The 21,929-nt window shown below is 39.5% G+C and overlaps 1 protein-coding gene across 7 annotated transcripts in view; it reads right to left on the bottom strand.

Annotated features, from left to right (window-relative positions):
* NEO1 (neogenin 1) overlaps positions 1 to 19,693 on the bottom strand; it is a 264,950-nt gene extending 245,257 nt beyond the window's left edge. For all 7 annotated transcript variants that reach the window (XM_007478215.2, XM_056798418.1, XM_056798393.1 and 4 more), the window contains exon 1: positions 19,032 to 19,693. In XM_007478215.2, coding sequence (XP_007478277.2) covers positions 19,032 to 19,230 — 199 coding nt within the window. In that variant the 5' untranslated portion in view covers positions 19,231 to 19,693. The remainder of the gene's footprint in view (positions 1 to 19,031) is intronic.
* Positions 19,694 to 21,929: the final 2,236 nt, after the last annotated feature.

Here is a 21,929-nt window from a genome sequence, read left to right as displayed (position 1 = left end):
ACACGCACACACACACACGCACGCACACACACACACACACACACACACATATCAATATCAGTATAGTTACTTCATCTGTACCTATCAAGCTACCAAAACATTTTTTATAGAATTAGAAAAAATTATTACAAAGTTCATCTGGAAGAAAAAAAGATCAAGAATATCAAGGGAAATAACAACAAAAAAATGTGAAGGATGGAGGCATACCATTACCAGATCTGAAACTATACAATAAAGCAGTGATCACCAAAACTATAGGGTACCGGTTTAGAGATAGAAGGGTGGATCAATGGAATAGACTTGGGGTAAATGACAGTAGCAAGATAGTGTTTGATAAACCCAAAGATCCCAGCTTTTGAGACAAAAACCCACTATTTGACAAAAACTGCTGGGAGAATTGGAAAATAGTTTGGGAGAAATTAGGCTTGGATCAACATCTTACACCCTATACCAAGATTAATTCAGAGTGGGTAAATGACTTAAATATAAAGAGAGAAATCATAAACAAATTAGGGGAACATAGAATAGTATACTTGTCAGATCTATGGGAAAGGAAGAAATTTAAGACCAAGCAGCAGATAGAGAATATTACGAAATATAAAATGAATAACTTGATTACATTAAATTAAAAAGGTTTTGTACAACAAAACCAATGCAACCAAAATTAGATGGGAAGCAACAAATTGGGAAAAATTTTTATAACAAAATCCTCTGACAAACTTCTCATTTCTCAAATTTATAAGGAACTAGGTCAATTGTTCAAAATAAAAAAAAATCAAGCCATTCCCCAATTGACAAATGATCAAGGGATATGAATAGGCAGTTTTCTGATAATGAAATCAAAACTATCAATAAGCACATAAAAAAGCGTTCTAACTCTCTCATAATTAGAGAAATTCAAATCAAAATAACTGAGGTACCACCTCACACCTATCAGATTGGCCAATATGACAGAAAAGTAAAATAATAAATGTTGGCGGGCATGTGGCAAAATCAGGACACTGATGCATTGCTGGTAGAGTTGTGAATTAGTCCAACCATTCTGGAAGGTAATTTGGAATTATGGCCAAAGGAATTTAAAAGAATGCCTGTCCTTTGATTCAGCAATATAACTGCTGGGTTTGTACCCCCAAGGAGATAATAAGGCAAAAGACATGTACAAAAATATTCATAGCTGCGTTCTTTGTGGTGGCAAAAAATTGGAAAATGAGAGGGTGTTCATCGAATGGGAAATGGCTGAACCAATTGTGGTATCTGATGGTGATGGAATACTACTGTGCTGTAAGGATTGATGAACTGGGAGAACCTCAACGAACTGATGCAGAGTGAAATGGGCAGAACCAGAAGAACATTTTACACAGAAATCAAAACAATGTGTAAAAATCCAATGTAATAGACTTTGCTACTAGTAGCAATGCAACAAGCCAGGACACTCTTGAAGGACTTCTGTAAAAGAATGCTATCCACATTGAGAGAAAGAACTATGGGAGTAAAAATGCAAAAGCAAAACATATGACATCACTTATCACATGTATATATGAGTATATGATTTGGGATCTAGGCTTTAAAAAATATATAACAAAAAAATGAATAATATGGAAATGGATATCAAGTGACACCATTTGTATAACCCAGTGGAACTGCTTGTCAGTTCTGAGAGCAGGGAGGGAAAGAAAAAGAATCATGTAAACGTGGGGAAATATTCTAAAAAATAAATAAATAAATTTTTTAAAAAATAAAAAATAAATGAATGTTGATAGAGGTAAAATAGTTAAGTGTTCCATAAACAGTTGTTAGCACTTTAAGGCACTGTAAACCTCAAATTTCCTTAGACTTATAAATGTTGGAAATTTCACCATTGGGATATTTCATACTTGGAAAATTTCTTACTGATAGTCTATTGGAATGGGAACCCCATTGGCATGGGAGGTTCCTTCTCTTCCCTTCTTAAGATTACTTTAGGACAGAAACCCTTTGCTGAACAATGGAAAGGACTTTGACCTATGCTTAAGCATAGAACAGGAATTTCTTTGAGTCATGATTGATTTTAGAATTGATACAATGGAGATACTTGGAATAAATCTCCACCCTATTCAGTCCTAACAGGATTGAGTAAGGGCTGCAGCCTAGATCAAAATTTAATTATTCCAATCTCTACCCTACTCAGGTTAACAGGATTTAGAAAGGGCTGTAGCAAAGGAGCAAAGATTTAATCATTTGAAAATATGACCTTCAACAGACATGTGCAAAAGCCAGAAACCTCTGGGTGGTCCTGGGTTAAGCTAGAGCCTCCATTGGCACAGGGAAATTGATGAACAGTGATTGGTAGATGTGAGGACTGAGGGGAGGCAACTTGGAGGGTTTCCTTAAAGATAGGGGGTCTGAAGACTCCAAGGGGGTTTTTGAGTAGTTGGTCGGTGGGGTTCATGTGGGCTCTGAGAAGCTTGCGCTGAAGGAAGCTGAAGGTGGGGGCCTCTGAGACTGTTTCTCCATTTTGGTCACGTGAGTAATAGGGACTGATCTCTTTTCTTTGCCCCAGCTATCTAAGGGCTTGGGCCTTTTGGCCCAGCCTAAACAGAAGGGGTATTTAAGCCCTATTTCCTTCTCTCCCTTTTCTCTCTCTCTATCTCTAATTACTTCCCCCTATTGTAATTAAACTCCATAAAAGATTGACGGCTGACTTAAGTTTTCATTTAGGAATTACATTGCTGATTCCTTGGCGACCTTAAATTAATATATATCAGTCTTTTAAAGTGATTCCCTTGTAACAGCACACAGGTCTAATTTTTAAAAATTGAAAATTAAAATCTACAGACATTGAAAACTATTTTAGCTCCTTCTGGAGCTACTAACTGGTAAAGTAAGAATTTGGTGCATATGTGAATGGACTGGCACCAATTTATACTTTTAGGTATTTCAGGGGCTACAAAGGCATGAAAAATTATCACTTAGTTGCCAACCATAAAGTAATGAACTACCCTATATTTAAGTAGCATAGTCTACAGACAGTAAAAAAAATTTGACTACATATAAAACTAATAATAAATGATAATAGCTAGTATTTTTATATAGCATCTATTATGTGTCAAGTACAATGTTAAACACTTTAAAATATTAATACAATTGATCCTTACAACAACCATGTTGGAGGTCGGTGCTATTATTTTTTTTTTATTTTTATTTTAAAGATTAGGAAACTTGGGCTAAACAGAGCTTAAATGTCTTGCCCAAAGTCACAGTATTATTAAGTATCTGAGATGGAATTTTAATTTGGATCTCCCTGACTCCAGGTCAGGCACTCTACTATACCATCAGAGTCTTTTTTTCTCAATACAGTCTGTCAGAATTTTCACTCTGTTGGATATCCATCAGGGCCCCTTTACAATATAAGACACTATCTAAACTTTTGTGGAAGAGTACTTTCTCATTAAATGAAAAAAAGCCTCATTTCTACATTCTTATTTCTATCAGGACAAATAGAAAAATTAAAAATGGCCTCTTCCAAGTCATGCAACAGCAAGCTGGTAGACTAGATAGTTTCTCCTATCCCCACAACCACTCAAACCTCCTCCAAACAAAAATTATGCACCAAAGATAAAGCAATTTCAGCTGTCTCCATGATCTAGAACAACCAGAATAAAAAAAAAAAACAAAAAAAAAACAGGTAAGGGGGGGGGGAAATTTATGAACTGATGCTTCACTGACCCTGAGTTCACTCAGCACCATTCCCCCACCTCCCACACTATGCTATCAACAGCAAGGCTGCACTATTGGACTCAATGAATGGCGGTGCCTTACATCAAACCCAGGTCTCTAATCTGTAGAAGTTTATTCAAGACTTGAAAGCCAGGACAGCCACAGCTTTCAGAACCAAAAGCTTGCTAGGGGGCTCTAAGCCAGTGCTGTAAAGCTCTGAAATGCTAATTCTGGGGAAAACCAGCTCAGAACTGCAGGCAACAAACTAGGTAATTGAGGAATCAAGGGAGGGGTACAGGTTACCAAGACAGAGAGATTGCATGGAAAAGGCTGTGTAAAATTCCACCAAGCAGAAAGGAAAGAGCTTGAGCATCCAAGGGAGGCCCCAAAGTCATTTGAAGCAAAGATCTAGGCTGATTGAGGATTGCCCAGGGTGGGAAAGGTCTAAGACACTTCAAGAAACAGCTGAAAGAACCCATAATCCAAAGGGAGGAAGTCAAGAAGTGAGAGATTACAAAAAATAAGAGATCAATAAGACTGAAAGAATCAATGATTTGAGGCCACCTTAAAGAATAGGTTACAGAAACTGAAGGAACACAATACTGTGTTTACAGCAGAAGAGGGGAAAAAAGAATCATAGGGTGTTTTTTTTTTTAACTTTAGAAACAGATGGAGGAAAATATAAAACCTAATTATAACAATCTTAAATGTGGATGGATTAAAGAATCCAATAAAAAAAATTCCAAATTGGAAAAAAAAAGCTAAACCCTACAACGTGTTCCTTATAAAAAACACATTTCAAGAACAAAGACATAGGGGCAGCTAGGTGGCAAAGTGTATAGAATATTAAGCCTGGAATCAGTAGGACCAGGACTCAAATCTGACCTCAGAAACTTCCTATCTGTGCGACCTTGGGCACATCACTTAACTCCATTTGCTTAGTCTTTATCCTTCTGTCTTGAAGTTGTAACTAAGAAAGGAAGAGTTTTAAAAAGAAAACAAAGATATACACAAAATACAACGAAGGTGATTATAAAAAATTTATTATGCATCCAATGAGTCCAAAAAACGTAAGAATTTCCAGACAAATTAAAAACACATATTCAAAAAAATAAAAAGCAATAAGCAAACCATATGCTGTTGAAAAGAATTATCAATGATAAACCAATACCAATAAAAAACCCATAGATCCAAATGCCTTGGAATCTAAAGAAAACATCATCTAAGCTTCTAGAAGACACATACACAATAGTGACAGGAGACTTTAATACCCTTCTATAATAAGGGAAAATGTAAAACTGGACAAATTTCTGGGAAAACTAGAGTTAAAAGACTTTGCTGTGTTTTAAGTGGAACAGCAAAAAGAATATTTACATTTCTCTCTACATCATATAAAACTTTTGCAAAAACTGACCATAGATATAGTCCAGAGATATTCAAAATACATATGAAAAGGTAAAAATAGACCATAACACAACAAGAAACAGAAATTGGCTAAGGGAACACGGATAAAATATACAAACTCAAGTGGAGATCTAACAATGAAACCTTAAATGAGTGGATCAAAGAATACATCATAGGAACAATTACTGTGTAAAAGAAAAACATAATAACAAAACAACATACCAAAATTTCTAAGATATAGCTAAAGCAGTCTTTGGAGCAAAAATCATATCCTTATAGTCATATATTGACAAAAGAGAAAAAGAAAGGTTTAATGAAGTGAATATGCATTTTAAAATCAGAAAATAAACGATTCTAAAATGAGCACAAAAAAAGGCATATTAAGAACTAGAGTAGAAATACACAAATTGGAGGGAAAACTAACAAATAATAGATAAAACTAAAAGCTAGTTCTCTAAAAAGATTAGTACCCATACTTCACAAATTATTCTCAAAAATTGAGAAAGAAAATGCCCAATTAGAATCCTTTTGTGAGACATATATAGTTCTAATACGTATACCAGGGTAAGATCAAACACAGAAACAAAACTATTGGCCAATATCATTAATGAACCCTGACTTAAAAACTTTAAACCAAATCCTATTAAGCAGGCTATAGTGATTTGTACAAGAAATCATTTATTATGATCAAGTGAGATTTATATCAGGGATTCAAAGATGGTTCAACATAAGCAAAATAATCAATATAATTAAAAGCATTAAAAATCAAAACACCCAGAACAACATGATGATCTCAACAGATACAAAAAAAGTTTCTGACAAAGTACAATACCCTTTTATGCAAAAAAACCTTCAAAGCACAGGTATAGAAAGACCTTACTATCAAAAAAAAGCATCTATCTAAACCCTCCCAAAAAGCATTAAAAGCAATGAGAATACGCTAGAACCTTTTTCCATAAACATTGGAGTGAAGCAAGAATTCTCCCTACTACTATTTGGTATTATATTGTCTGGAAATGACAGCAATAGCAATAAGACAAGAGAAAGGATAGAAAATCAAATGAATAAAGAAACCATTCCTGTGTACTGATAGATGATATGATGATCTACTTTGAAAACCCTATGGAAGAGAACATTGAGACAATTATATTTTCCAGAGAACATCCTTGACTGTTTCTTCAGAGTTGGCCTGGCCATACCCAATCAATTTGTAAAGAAATATTTATTAAGAGTCTATGATGTGGGGGCAGCTGGGTGGCTCAGTGGATTGAGAGCCAGACCTAGAGATGGGAGGTCCTAGGTTCAAATCTGGCTTCAGACACTTCCTAATATGTGATCCTGGGCAAGTCACTTGACCCCCATTGCCTAGCCCTTACCACTCTTCTGCCTTGGAACCAATACACAGTATTTATTGATTCCAAGACGGAAGGTAAGGGTTTAAAAAAAAAAAAGTCTATGATGTACCAGGCACTATGTTAATAATATCTGTCTGCATTGCCCTCTGAATAATGCTCATTTTTACTTTAGTCTTACAGATATAATTCTATAAAATAATTCATAGTCAAACAAAAGTTTTATTGTGCCTTGTAATAGTTAGGATGGTGATGCTAAAAAAAACTGCAAAGTCTTCACAATCACATCAAAAAAATCCTCCAATTCACTAGTAGTAAGAGAAATGCAAACTGAAGCAACCCTGAGGTTTTGCCTCACACCTTGAAAAGTGGCAAAAATGACAAAAAAATGAAAACGGTCCATGTTGAAGGGTTTGTATAAAACATATGATTCAAAAAGAACTGGCTACATGGCAAGAACAAGGGACAAACCACTGGAGTGCTTCACTAACAACTTTAAAATATAATCAAGATGGTATGGCCTCCAACATCTTGGGTAAATCCACAATCATGAACTTAATAGTCAGTCACAAATGAGTTTATATATGCACTGTGGAAGAGAACATTCCCACTGTTGAGGTCACAGGACCCTGTTCATGTTAATATTGAGAGCTGTGGGCCCTCTACTTATACTATAGTTGTCAGACAACATGGCAGAATAGTGTTTCACTTGGAGTAAGGAAGATCTCTTTCATAGTCCACACAGAGAGGTAGAAAGCTAAACAAGTGACCCCTGGACCAGTCACAACCTCTCTGAGATTAAATTTCATCATCTATAAAACATGAATAATACCCATAAACATCTACCTTATGGGATTGAGAATGAGAGAGTGAGAATCTTGAATGAGAGAACATATGTCATAGTACTTTGCAAATTTTAAAATGCTAGGCTATCAAAAAAGCAAGAAGCCTTTATTAAGCACTATATGTCAGGCATGGTACTAAGAACTAGGATACAAAGAAAAGGAAGACAATAATAGTCCTTACTCTGAAGGAGATCACTACCTAATTGGGGAAACAGTCCACAAAAACTATGTACAAACAAGATAAGTAAATAGAGGATAAACTAGAAATAATTTCAAAGGGCAGAAGCTAGTATTAAGGGAATAAGGAAAGGCTTCCTGTAAAAAGCAAGATTTTAGCTGGCATTTGAAGGAAGCCAGGAAGCATAGACAAGAAGGGAGTTTCAGGCATGGAGGTAGTCATGGTAGGAGGGAGAAAAGCTGGTACAGTAAATGGAAGTATAAGGCAATTAGGCAGGTAAAAAAGCATTCTCTTGCCACAGTGAGGCTCTGATTGGGATTATGAACAAGAACAACAAAACAAATTTGTACCACCACCATCATCACAGTTTCATGATTTTCTCCAGCTTTGTTAAGCAGCACATAAGTAGTAACAAGGGCAGGTGTGACAGTGAGAGTAATCCAAGGCTGAGTTTGGCAGGCAAGATAAGAAAACGAATTTCTAAAGAAGAGGGCTTTGTAGAGTTGAAATTCTTCACCAAGAGGTAAAGATGGGGATGGTAAAGAATGTAGTTTGTGCCAGGATAAAAGCCTGGGGGGAAAAACCTCATACGGAGTAGAGATTCAGGGTCACTGTAAGGACAAAGAACAAGGTTTGGAGTTTACAAGGCTTAAGGGAAGGGGAAATGACAACAGCCACCGAATAAGGGAAATTTAGAGTTCATAGTTATTTTAGTGGAACATTTGTGGATGATGGCAAGATCAAGGGTATCATCAAGGGTACAGCTGAGCTTGGGAAAAAAGTAGGTCTTATTAAGTTTTAAAAATGGGAAGTTCATAAGTTTGAGGGAGTATCAATAGTTTGAGGGCAGGAGTTGAAAATAGAAACATCGTGAACCAGGCATGGAGGAAAAAAAGGAGTGTCCTGGGGATCAGTAGACACCAGCTACCAGAATTCTGAGTAGTAAATATGGACTGAGTGAATTTCAAAGGAGGAGAGGTTAGTGAAAGAGGGAGAGCCTTTAGTGGCAATGAGTATTACAACTCTCTCTCCTAAATCAGGGAGTTAGAACAAATGAATCAAAGTGTAATCAGTGCTGACCAAAGTGGCCAAAGAAGCTATATTAGGAGGGGATCAGAAAATGAAAGAAATAGGAAAGGAAAAGATTTTAAATGAAAGCAATTTTGCTCAGAAAGCACAGTGGAAGAGTTGGTTAGCTTTAATGGGGGGAGGGAACCTTGATAAGAAGAGGAATAAAGGAGCAATCCCTGCAGGATGGTGACTGTGAACATACTTCATATAGTTCAAAAACTATGGCACTATTTGGGAGTACCCTGAAGTAGTCTAAGAAAGTTTTCAAACTAATAAATCTTCCACCTATTCATTCAGAAGAATAACTGCCATAATATTTATTATTTTTGTCCTTTCTTTTTTTTCCCTAGTGCTCCTCCTATACATAAGACATTATTTCTTGACTGTAAGATTTGAGTTCTGATACTGCCTAAGTTAAAACCATTTCTTCTCATTTTGTCTCTTCTGTTTCTCTAGCCATAAATTTTTTTCTTGTATCCATCTGGTTGTAGAGCATAATTTTTGTCTAATTTAAATCTGATCTAATTCTTTAAAATTTCTTATCAGAAATTAGCCTGGTTCCTCTCTGTCTCTTGTGTTTCTATGTTCTTCTTTTACTACTTCTCAGAACACTTTGTCAGTCTGCCTCTATTTTCCTCCTACTCATTATTATAATTGCTGATTAATACTCTCTAAGGACTTTGGGAGAAGGAAGGGAAAAGAGAAAAGTAATCTGGATATCCTTCATTTTTTTCTTTATTTAGTATAGCTATTAATAAAGCTCTACTTTTTCCATTATTTTGTAGAAGCCTTTTTGGAAAATTTCTGTCCCATATTGTTGACTAATGGTCATCTTTGTTTGCTCTCTCCTCTATAGCATATACATGTGAATGTATCTATATATCTATGTAGATTTAATCTAATAAGTAAACACTGAGAATGCTTCATCTATAGGAAGGAAATACCTTATATACACATCCTCTGAACTCACAACCAAGATTCCTCAAATCTGGTGTTCTGTGATCTACAGTCCTCTTAGAGTAACAAGTCTATTTTACCATATGATCCTAATCAGGTCCCACTTTCTGTTTCTTCTGTTAAGTTATAAGACCCTTGAAATCAGTGATTACATATCCTTACCCTTGGTCTCCCCCTCAGTGTCTTAATCCTTCTATATTTCTCATTGGCATTCAGAAGGACTTAGCTTTAACTGGATCAATGACAGCTCCAAATAATTTAAACAACATTTTATACACATCACAAAGATTATGGGAATTAAATGGAATCAAGTTTATCCTGTAATATCAACATATACTATCAGTACCATACAAAATATTTAACCTACTTAAATGAAACATAAAATTATTTTACTCACTCATCTGGGGGGCCAGCGGGAGACGGTGTTGAGTCTTGTTCTTTACTCATTACAATATGATCCAGAATATGTCAGAAGTCGTTGGTTCAAATCCTGCCTCTGCCATTTACTATTTCTATGAGTCTGGGCAAATCATTTCACTTCTTTGGCCTTAAATCCATCAGCTATAAAATGTGGTGGTGATTGGGTCACACACACACACACACACAGGATTTGACAGAAACCTGTGACATATGAAATAAAGTCTTTGGCTGAGAAGGTGGGGAAGAGAGAAAAGGTCATGGAAGCTTTGAGGAGAGATATGAAGGTTTGGAACACCCATATAGGAGAAATGGTAAATCAATTAGGAATAGGATGTGTGATTAGCTGCAGTAAGGGACCAGTACAGATTAGATAACATAAATTTGTAATTAGCCTAATCATGATATAGCTTCATGATTTCTTCAGGCTCCATTCAGCAGCATGTAAATAGGAGCAAAACAGGCTGATGACAGGAATAATGCGGGGTTGGGACTTGGCAAATCATTTTTTGGCAAGAGAGCAAGGAAATCAAGGTTGGAGGATAGTGTAGAATTCAGTTGGTTCACTAAGGAGCCAAAACAAAGAAGTGGGAGAAGTATAGCCAGGATGGAAATAATAGTCTGGACAGAACAGAAGACTAAAGGAAATGAAGGTCATGATGAGGGCAAAGTACCGGACTGGCAATCATAAAGCACAGTGATAAAATATAAAGTTCAACATCAGAAACTGATATGATTTTATTAGTAGAAATAACACTAACGAAGTAGTATCAACATCTGCCATGCCATAGACTCTACGGGCCATGAGACTTTTCCTTTCTACTTTTCTGTTTCGTCAGGGCAAGCTTGACACAGGGCTTTGCACATAGAAAGCATTTATTAAATGCTTTATTCATGCATTCATTCATAATGAAAGAAATTAACTTAGGTTTCAAGAACATGGAGACAGAACACTTGCAGGTTATGACAAGGACAAGGGTATGATTCTCTCAGTTTGACAGTGACACAATGGAGGAATGGATCAGTCTACTGGAACTAAGTAGTTTGAAGAACAAAGAGGTCAGGGTGTTTAAGGCGTTTTGTATATATATATGTATATATCAGTAAATGTATATGCTGAAACCCCCTACTCAGAAAGAAAGATTGTGAACCTGACAATGAGCTCATTGAGCTCAAGAAATAAGAAGAGTGTCTTTGTGGAATAGACAGATAGAAGCCACCTAGATCTGGATTGGGCAATCAATTTGGATAGTATGAATGAAGGAAAGATCTCTTAATGAAGGTAGTTGAATAAAGGTATGGAAAAGGCAATGAAGAGTATTTCACTCTCCTCCATGAATCCCCCTATCAGAATATAAAGAATATAGAAAATATATAGTATAGAAAAAATATAATATAGAAAAAGAGAATAGCTTGAAAGGAGGTTAGCGACACAATATCATCAGGAGGAAGTTATTGAGATTTATGAGGGTCAGAAAATAGGAGTAGAAGAGGAAGGAAGAAGTTTAAAATGAAAACTTTTGTTAATTATAGAGTTGGCATGCCAAAGATCTAAGGGATTGATCTGGAGGACAAATGGAAGCACGATCATGAGAAATAGGATTTCTATGTGGGCTTCGGGAGATCACTGGAATGGAACAAGTATGAAGGGATGGATGTATTCTTAACCACTGAGCAGAATCCAGGCAGGGTATCCGTGGCTGAAGAGAAGTTGGTTGGTGAGGGAAGACTGTTCAAGAGCTTCCTGTTGAGGTTCAGCCTGATGGAGTTCCCATTGTATTCCATAAGATTCTGCCTCACAACAGACAGGAGCAAGCAAAAACTAGGAAGCCCCATCAGGAAACCAGGGTGCCTTGTTTGTCCTAGAGAAGGCCTTGGGAGTTAAGGGATGGTGGCAAAAGATGAAAACATCCAGTATCCTTTAAAGCAGCTGTTTTAGAATTTTTTTCAGATTAACTGGTTGTTTCAAAAGAAAATAGAATTCTTATATACCAAAGTTAAGTGTAACAGATGTGTCACTCTAATTCAATTCTTTAATTAGATATATTTGACATGCTACATTAGGGCAACAACAACTAAAAACCACAACTATTTAGTGAATTTTATTTGAACAAGTTTATGCATTCTATATATTTAAAAATTACTGCACAAAGACTTGGGGGACATCCTATGTAATTAAGGTAATAAATATTTTTGCATTTTATACTATTATGAAGAAATGACTAACAGATATAAATCTTTCTCAACTTTTTTTGGCAATTCAAGACTAACTTCAGCATCAAGCTTAGAGAATATATAAAATGAAATAGTTAAAACCATGGAGTCATCATAAAACTTTTGTTTAAAAGTTACGTGAAAAAAAATTCCAAATACCATATGACTTGTCTACTAGATGCCTATAAATTCAAGAACCATTTTGGTGAATAAAAATTTGTATATGTCCATTACTGGTTGACTGCTCAGTCCCAAAAAGAATTGAATAGACTGATATCAACCAAAAGAGAATTCTCTAACAGCTAACATCCTTTGCTCTGTTTTGTTCAATATTTTTAATCAATGATATCAATGACTTACATGAAGACAATATGGCATGCTTATCAAATTTGTAGATGATAAACACATGAAAGGGTTAACTAATATATTAGGTAACCAAATTGAAATCCAAAAAGATTTCAATAGACCAAAAGGATGGGCTGCAACTAAAACTATGAACTTTGATAGGAATAGTATATTAAATCTTACATCGGGGTTAGAAATCAGATTATGTAAAGATCGAAGAGTTCCAATTGACCATACATTGAATGAATCAAAAAGCAAAAGGACTGACAGTCATCTTAGTATATTCAGTACAAGGAAAAGTATAGTCTGCAATATAAAAATATATTCTACTCTATTGCAATCACGTATGCAGTATTATATCTAGTGTTAGGCAACACATTTTAGAAAAATGAAAAGTTTAAATCACCTAGAAGCAAATAATTAGTATAAGTAAAGGAAACTCAAAACACTACAGTTCAAGTACAAATTGGATTTCAGGAAACATTTGTGGGAGGCAGAACCAGACAATGAGGTGATCTAGAACTAGAAGACAGCAACAAGAACCACCATGGTCCTTCCAGAAATGAAATACAGCAGCAGCAAGGTAATAAGACAACAACAGCTGGCAGGCTGGCAAATGGGCACTTATGTGTATTTATATGGATGATAGAAATTTACCAAAAAAGTGCATGGGGAAAGGGAGGAACTATACTGAACCTCTATGAGTTTTGGTACAAATCCTTTATAGAGTAAATAAATATAGTATAAAAAGAAGTTATTGAATGGAGGTGGGGGTCCTTTATATCAAATTTCTCTGACAAAGGCTTAGCATCCAAGATATCTCAATAACATATACATACTCTATATGACCAAATGCCATTCCCCAATAGTAAGTCATTAAAGGATACCAACAAATAGTTCTCAAAAGAAAGAAGAATGTCAAACTATTGACAACCAACTATATATTTTTTTAAAGTTCCAAATCACTAAAAGTAAGAAAAAAACCCTAAAATTTCACCTCACAATCAACAAGTTAGCAAAAATGACAAAAATGGGAATAGTCAATGTTGGAGGGATAGTAGGAAGATGGGTTCAAAAGTTCACAAGTGGTGGAACTATCAGTAAAATTTTGGATAGCAATTTTAAATTTAAATGTCCAGATAGGCTCTGATACAGAGATTCCACTGTTAAGTTTATACTTCTAAGATCATTGATAAGAATGAATGCAGTATAAAGCAAGCAGATCCAGAAAACAGTATAGTAGTAGTCTCTCAAACAGTACATTTAAAGATTCAAACAATATAAATGAAAAGAACCACAAAATAATCAAAAGTGAATGTTGTAAAATTACAAGAACAAGCATGGCTCAAAAGAAAAGTATGAGAAGACATTCCCATCCCACTCCTTTGCACAGATGGGAGTTCCACATTAAAGATACTTTTCAACTTTTTTGATGTATTTTATAAATTTTGTTAGGGTTTTCTCTTTATCCTCTTTTTCTTTTCATTTAAAAGATGTTATTTATTATATGAGAACTCTGGGAAGCAAAGAGATTTGGGAAAGAAATTTTGGCAACATGAGAAATATCAATAATTTTTAAAAGATGTATATAGGACATCCCAAACACTAAGGGATATATCCTTAAAACTCAAATGGTGTTGGCAGTAAATTTTAAAATTTGAAAAGTACTACTATTAATTTTTCAAGTAAAAATTCCAGGAAGCACAGGTGAGAAAAAAAATCTCTTCTGAATTTAGCCTAATTTAAAAAAAAAAAAACACTTTAGGAGTAGATTCACCCCTGAGGTGTCAAAAATTAGGTTGAGACATTGTAGTATCATACTTATTTAACAAAACTTTGCAACTCTTGGGGAGGGAGAAGGAGGAATATAAATTAAATTCAGTAAAAACCTAATCTAATAATTTACAAATAAAATGATGACAAATGTGATTTTGCTGGGCAAGGTTTTACATAATGAACCAAACAAGAAAAAAAAAAGAACATACAAAAGCTAATCTGAAACTTATTTTTAAAATATCTTGAACAAAGAATGCAAGAAAATCACTGTTTTAAAACAAAATTCAATAATGGTTCATGTAAAGGCATTTTAAAAATAAACCATTATCTTGAATTCATCTGCTTATCATATTCAATAATATGTGGTACACTAGAGTCAATCTTTAAACTTCTGAAGAACTGGCTTTCTATCATATCAGCTACAATAAAATGCAGGAATACAGGTGGACCTCAAGAAACAAATTTGCTGATGAAGTTAAGGAAAGCCACACCAATGAAGTAAAAGAAGTCAATTAATTTGTCTTTGAACTTTCCCAACTGCTTGTTTTTATGTAGTTTCAATCATCTTAGAATTCTCAGCCATCTCTTCCCAGTAGGAGCCCCTCCCTTTCTGTGCCCTCTCCATTCAAAACCTACCCTTAATCCTTCAAGGCTTAGTTCAAATTCTTCCCTCACCAAGAAAACTTTCCAGGACAATCAATTTACTCCTTTGAAGTCATAGATCATTTTTTGTCTAGACCAATAGTTCCCAAACCATATTCTATGGATCAATGGTATTCTAGAAGACATAAATTGGGTATCTTTGAGAAAATTTCCATATACTAGCTGACTGGTCACTAATACTGAACTCAATTATTTGATAAAGTCACATATAGAAAAATCACAATGATTTCACTTGCTATAAACTTTTATTACATAATCAGCTGGGTCCTCACTACTGCTGTCATTTTTGCATTCTATACTTACTCTCTCTGACACATTTCCCCCATTATCTTTTCAAAATGTTTTCTTCTCTCCAACCCCTAACCAAACCTGAAGCCTCTGATTCCCATAGCATAGACTTTACTGAAAAGACTGAAGTTTTTTTTAAGTCTTTGACTTTTCTAAAGCATTAGTCTTGGCTGACCATCCCCCTCTTCAGACTACTGGGATCCAACTATGTTAGATAATACTAATCCTCCCACCTCTCTGACAGAGACTAGCACAGAACCTGGCACAGAGCAAAACATTAGAATTGCTTAGTTTATTGAGGAACTGATCCTCCTGTTCCCTTTACTGGCTCCTCTTCTTCCTCTCACCATTTAAAAGTGGACATTACCCCCTGATTCTGTTCCCGGAACTCTACTTTTCTCTTTCCAGGTTCTCTCTCCTGGCTATCAATACTTTTCCTTACCATTCCCTCTATTAATGTTCTAATTTAGGTCTTTATCACCTTGTCTGTATAACCTATTGTCATTATTTAACTTATCTCCCAGTTCCAGTTCCTCCCCAATCTAGGGCATCCTATGTGCTACTGCCAGATTAATTCTCTCAAACCACTACTTGAGCATCATTCCCACTCCAAAGGCTTCAGTAAATGTCCATAGCCTTCAAAATAAAATCTAAATCCCTTTGCCTAGCATTCAACATCTCCCCAAATTGCTTTCAATTTAGTCTCCCATTACAGTTTCCATTCAAGTTCACCTGGTACCTGTGTTCACTGCATAAGAGGATCATAAGATTTAGGGCTAGAAGGGACCTTCAAAGTCATCTAGTCCAACCTCCACATTTTACAAAAAAAGAATCTGAGGCCCAAAGAGTTTTAGTGACTTGCTCAAGATCACACAGGCAGCAGGTGGCAGAAACAGGACTCACTGATTCCAAATGCAGCCCTATCTCCATTTCACCAGGCTCCAAACACCTCAAATTCAGGTCCTACCACTCCTGAATCATCTCAGACACACAAGTTCTTGCTCATTTAGAAGTTCCTTTATCTATTCTACTACAGTGATGTCCTTCACTATTCATGACACAGAATATATGGGCTTCATTTTCTCCTCCTAGAGATTATTCATTTATAAAGAGGGTCAATTTATAATTTATTTACCACTCGGTCTATTTTTTTACCTGAATGAATATACACACATTCCTTGTCACTCACACTTGCTCAGAAGCAGCCTAATAGTAACAGGCAGAGCTTCTGGGTTTAGATTCAGGAAGACTTGGATTCTTATCTCACTACTAACTAGTCCCTAATCACTAACCTTGTTGGCACCTCAGTTTCCTGATCCACTAAATGTGATTTCTTTCTCATAAGATTGTTATGAGTTTTGAATTCAATAGCAGAGGCAAGGCACATACCATACTTAAAAAAAAAAAATTAAAATAGACCTTTAGGTAGAGCTTTCATTCCTGACATACTATCTTCTCCCAAGTACCTCCCATCCCAGTAAGACATATTACCCTAAGATCCTGCTGAATGCAAGCATGAACCTCTTCCTTTCACATTATACCTCCAATATAAATTCAATATTGTAGATGTAATCTTACAAATTGTATTTCAAATGTTAATTATGTAACCAAAAAAAATCCAAACTTTTTTGTTCACAAACATTCTAAAGAAAAACTATATGATTATGTTGTCATACTACATCATTCTAATTTAAACTTGCCTCCATGAAAATGTAGAAAGGCCATTCACTAAGATTATGCACACTTTTATTCTTCCCCACCAGCAAGATTCATTTCTCTTAAAATCACAAGAATGTTTCACAATCCAGTCAAAAAATTTCAAATTAAGACTGTCCCCATTACCTGGATTGTTCAAACATTCAACTTTCAATAAGTATGTTAAAACATATTTTCTAAGATATTTATACTTTAATAATAATAATAATAATAATAATAATGTCACTTCAATGAGTAGAATGGGCAAATGCTAGTAAAAAGGGCTCACACTGAGACAAAAATCCCCCAAACTGAAATCTGAATTGTAAAGAATAAACAAATTTATGGTCCAGATTTTTGTGTGAAGCCCTAAATAGAAGAACCTAAATATGATACTATAATTTGGGCCTTTTTGTTTAAAACAGACTTCAAAACTATTTCCTTAAAGGCTCCATATCATTGGTCCTAAGGAAATAAAAAGTTAGCACTTCGATACACTTGTTGAGTAATTAGATATTAATTTTCATTTCAAATAAAATACTACTGGCTTTTCCTTCAAAGTTAAAAGCCAGGAATTACTTATTTTGCAAATGAATTAAGGTTAACATTCAGCCCTATTATAGTCCAGCGTAATTTAGCCATAAACCATGAATCTAAAGTAATATGTATTTCTAAGATACTGAAAGCTACCACTATGTGGCATCAACAGAACTTTAAGGGTCAAAGTCATCCACACACTCAAGTGGAACTTTTTTCAAATAAAATTTTATCATGTACTCTATTTCATTTACAAATTAATATTCATAACAACAACTGGCATTTGCAGCAAGATCCACTATGGAACCGTGAACGGTAGACCGCAAACCAGGAGCATGTAAGACCTGGCTTTTCAAGTCTCACCTTAGACAACAATGACGCCTTGGAAGCCCAGAGCAAGTCAAAATCTCTGAGGCCCTCAAGCAACTCTTAGAAAAAAAGAGTGGGGCAGTCAAAGTACGGGCTCCCAGGGGGTTTAACCTAACCAAGTGCTTCCTATCCCAATGAACAGGTCAGGGAGGGTCGTCTACTAGGACGACGACGATGTCGGAATCGGATGATAATAATGCAAACCCTTTACGTGGAGCTTTAAGTTTAAAGCATTGCATTATCACAACCTGAGGTAGGTACTATAGATATTACTTCTATTTTAAAAAGAAGAAGCTGACACACTGATTTTGAGTGATTTGCTCATTGGGGACACCAAGTACCTCATCTTCCAGACTCCAAGTCCAGAACTCTATGCAAACACCAACCTGACTTGGCGAATGGTTTCCATAAAAATACATGATTTCTCCATTGGTCTTGAGCTCCTTGCACTCCAACTCATCATTTTTTTTAACCCTTCCCTGTTTCCCACAAATCAATACACCGGATACAATGTTAGGCATTAGCCGAGTGAACAGCAAGATATGAAGCCGGTTCAAGAATTTAAAGTCTCTTGTTTCTCCCTTCCCCTCTTTAAAAAAAAAAAGTTTAGTCCGTTCCAAGAAAGCAGCTTTCAGCGTTCTCTGAGGAGGTTTGGACAGCTTGGGGCCTCGGATTCTTTCTCAAAACAGCAGGCGTCCCAAAAGTCTTGGTGCATCTAGAAGCTGATGTGGTCCCGAGCTCATCACATGCAGCTGAAAGCTTCCAACTGCACCAGGACTTCTGGGACGCCCCGCATTCCATCGAAAGAGGCCCAGAAGAGTGGCCTCCAGCCGCGGGGGGTGCCCACTATTAGTAAAAGTTTTCACGTCCGGCAAAGGGACGGGGATTCAAAGGGGACACCCTAATGGGCCCCTAGCAAGCAATGAGGCCGGGGGACCCCCGGGAAGCCCTCAACGGCTTCGCCCTCTGGACTAAGCGGGCGGTAGAAGCCCTTAAGGGTGCCCCGACGCTGCCTCGGAATGCTGCCTGGGGGTGCGAGAAATAGGGGTCCCAGGGCTGCTCCCAACCCCGGCCCCGCATGCACACTTTCTCGGCTACAACTTAATGAATGGCGCGGGGCCGCCCCCGGCTGCTAGCCACTCGTACAAGTGGGCCGGGCCGGCGCGGCGGGGGACCCAAGAGGACCGGGACGCAGCTGGGGCCCCCTCCCACTCCCGCACTCACCTGGGGGCGGCTGAGGCTGCGGCAGCAGCGGGTGCTGGGGGCTGCTCCGGCCAGCCGAGGAGGAGGAGACGGCTGCGGCAGCGGCGAGGGCCGGGTCCCAGCGCCCGAGCAGCAGCAGGAGGCAGCCAAGCCACAAGGAGGCGGCGCGGACTAGGCTCCGAGCGACCCGCTCCAGCTCGGGCTCCGGCCCCGCCGCCATCTCTTCCCCCCGCGCCCGGCGGCGGCGGCGACGGCGGCGGGGACTGCGCCGGCCCGGCCCCCGGCCCGCCCTCCCGGCTCCGCTTCGGACTCCTCTTCGAGCTTCCTGGCTGGGCTCCTCGGCTCCCGGCTCCTCGGGTCCCAGCTCCGCTCGCGCTCTCCGCTCCGCTCCGGGCTCCTGGCTCCTCGCGGGAGGGGGGTGCCTCTTGGTCCTGAGGGAGGGGGTAAAAGGGTCACCGCGCGCTCCGGGACTGAGAGGAGACAACCTCGGCAGGCTCCCGGCAGGCGCCTCCAGCCCCCGCCGCCGCCGACTCCGAGCTCTCCGCGCGCACACAACACCCCACACACACTCCCACACGCGCGCGCGAGCTCCCACACTCTCAGGGCGGCCAGCGCCAGGGGGCGGGGGCGCGCGCGCACAAACACCCCCCTCCCCCTCCCTTCCCGCAGCCCCGCGCCAGCCAGGCCCGCCCCCAGCTCGGAGCCCGGCAGCCGCCGCCGCCGCCGCCGCCGCCCCCCCCGCCCGCCTCCCAGCCCCTCCCCCCTCGCACGGTCCTCGCCTCCGCCTCGAGCCGCCACCGCGGCGTCAGGGAAACCCCGGAGAAGCCGATCCCGATCCCTGCTTCCCCGGCCCTGCTCCCTTATATAGGGCCTCGGATGAACACGGAAAGGCCGGGGGCAGGCGCAGGTCAGCGCGGAGCTTCCCGGCCACGCCAAGCCCCCTGCCCGGACCCTTCCGGAGGGCCCCAGGCGGCGCCTCTGGAAGGGGGGCGCCGCCCGGCCTTCACCCCCATCCCCCGAGCGCCCAGCCCCTTCCTTCCAGGCCCGCCCTGCGCCCCGAGCCCTCCTGCTGCGGGGCCGAACCCCCGGGGGAAACAAAGGGCTGGCTCGGACCGTCCCAGGCTCCCCTTCCCCCCACTTGTGTTTTTTTTTCATTCGTCTACACCTCACTTTCTAGATGCACTTAGGGGCAGGGATACCTATGGGTGCCTATAGGTCCCTGTGTCCATAAGGTCCAAGCCCCTAGGACCCTAGGCGGGACACCCTACCCCGGAGCCATCTGGGCTAGAAAAGACCAAAGACTCCCCCGCGCCCTCCCTGCCCCCCGGGCGAGGACCGGTGAGAAATGCGGACAGATTTGCAAAGTGCCTTCTCCGGATTGCTTCTTTGGATTTAGCCGAAATAACGCCTGCGGCGGGGTCGGGCTGGGCGCTGGGACTTGGGGATGGGGCGGTATGGGGGGGGGGGGCGGGGGGGTGCTACAAAAGGAGCAACCAGCCTTTAAGTTTTAAAACCTTTGGGGGGGCGGGGATCGCCGTGTGGTCTGGCCCGAGCTCACCTTTTCTTATAGTGGCATAGTTGGTGGGAGGAGGACGATTGTAAACCATGTTACATAGGGAAGCAACAAGGCTGCTACACTAGTTCAGAATCACTTAAAGGTACCAGGGAACTGAGGAGGAAATCAGTTTGTTGGTGTTAGAGCGAAGCCGGCTATTGGCCAGTTCTGCCTTTCCCCCTCCTCCCTCTATTACACTAGCTAATGGGAAATTTCTTCAAGTCACTGTTGGGATCTGGATATGAATAGGGTCTTTATTCCCTTTACCAAAATATGTTGCTTTTCCCCCAGAGCAGGGTGTTTCTCCAGATTTTGCATCTCGTTGAGACTCTGCAGAGACCTTTTATCATCTGTTTCCTTTAGACCTACAGTATGAAGCCATATGGAGTCCATGTAAAGTGCTGGAAGTGTTTTTGAAAGGCAGTTCTGCACTTGGAATCTGCATTACCTTGGACAAGTCACTGCCCTTCCTAAGACTCAGTTTCCTCCTCTGTAAAAATGAGGATGTGGCCTCAGCCACTTCCTAGCTGTGTGACCCTGGACAAGTCACTTGACCCCCATTGCCTAGCCCTTACCACTCTTCTGCCTTGGAGCCAATACACAGTATTGACTCCAAGACAGAAGGTAAGGGTTTAAAAAAAAATGAGGATGTGGGACTGGATAGCCCCTGAGGGCCTTCCCAGGTCCCTGCTTTGAATCCAGCTGCTTTTCCCTTTCTCCATTTTGTGGCTATATCCCTACCCTAAGGAGTGATGCTTTCAGGTTATTGCCCCCTCCTAAACCCCACCCCTACTTATCATAGTTATTTTAAATTCAATGCACAAAACAAAGATTTCATCTTTTCTTGGAGCCTTCTCCCCATTGGAGCCAGTTACCAAGTCAAATCTTTCACTTCTTCCCCTCCCCTCCCCCATTCAGAGCCTTGTTCTCTCTCACATGGACTATTGTTCCGTTTGAGCTTTTCTTGGCAAAGATGCTGGAATGATTTGCCATTTCCTTCTCCAGCTCATTTACAGGTAGAGAAACTGAGGCAAACAGGGTCACGCAGCTAGTACATGCCTGAGGCCAGATTTGAACTCTGGAAGGTGTCTTCCTGACTCCCAACCCAGCACTCTATCTACTGTGCAACCTCACTGGCCTCTCACACTGCAATCCTAAAAAGTCTCCTTGTTTCCCGTCTCTAATTCATCTTCCACACAATTGCCTTGGAAGTCTTCCTAAAACAAGCCTGACTGTGGCCATCCCCTCCTCAAGAATCTTCCTTGGCTCCCTAGGAACCTAAGCTTCCCAATGGGACCTTTCCATCCTTTGCAGAGCCCTTTCACGATGCCTGCCTTCACAAACTTCTCTACTGGCTGTTTATT

The sequence above is a fragment of the Monodelphis domestica genome, chromosome 1 (genome assembly GCF_027887165.1).
Source record: "Monodelphis domestica isolate mMonDom1 chromosome 1, mMonDom1.pri, whole genome shotgun sequence".
Taxonomy (NCBI): Eukaryota; Metazoa; Chordata; class Mammalia; order Didelphimorphia; family Didelphidae; genus Monodelphis; species Monodelphis domestica.
This window is presented reverse-complemented; position numbering and strand designations above follow the sequence as displayed.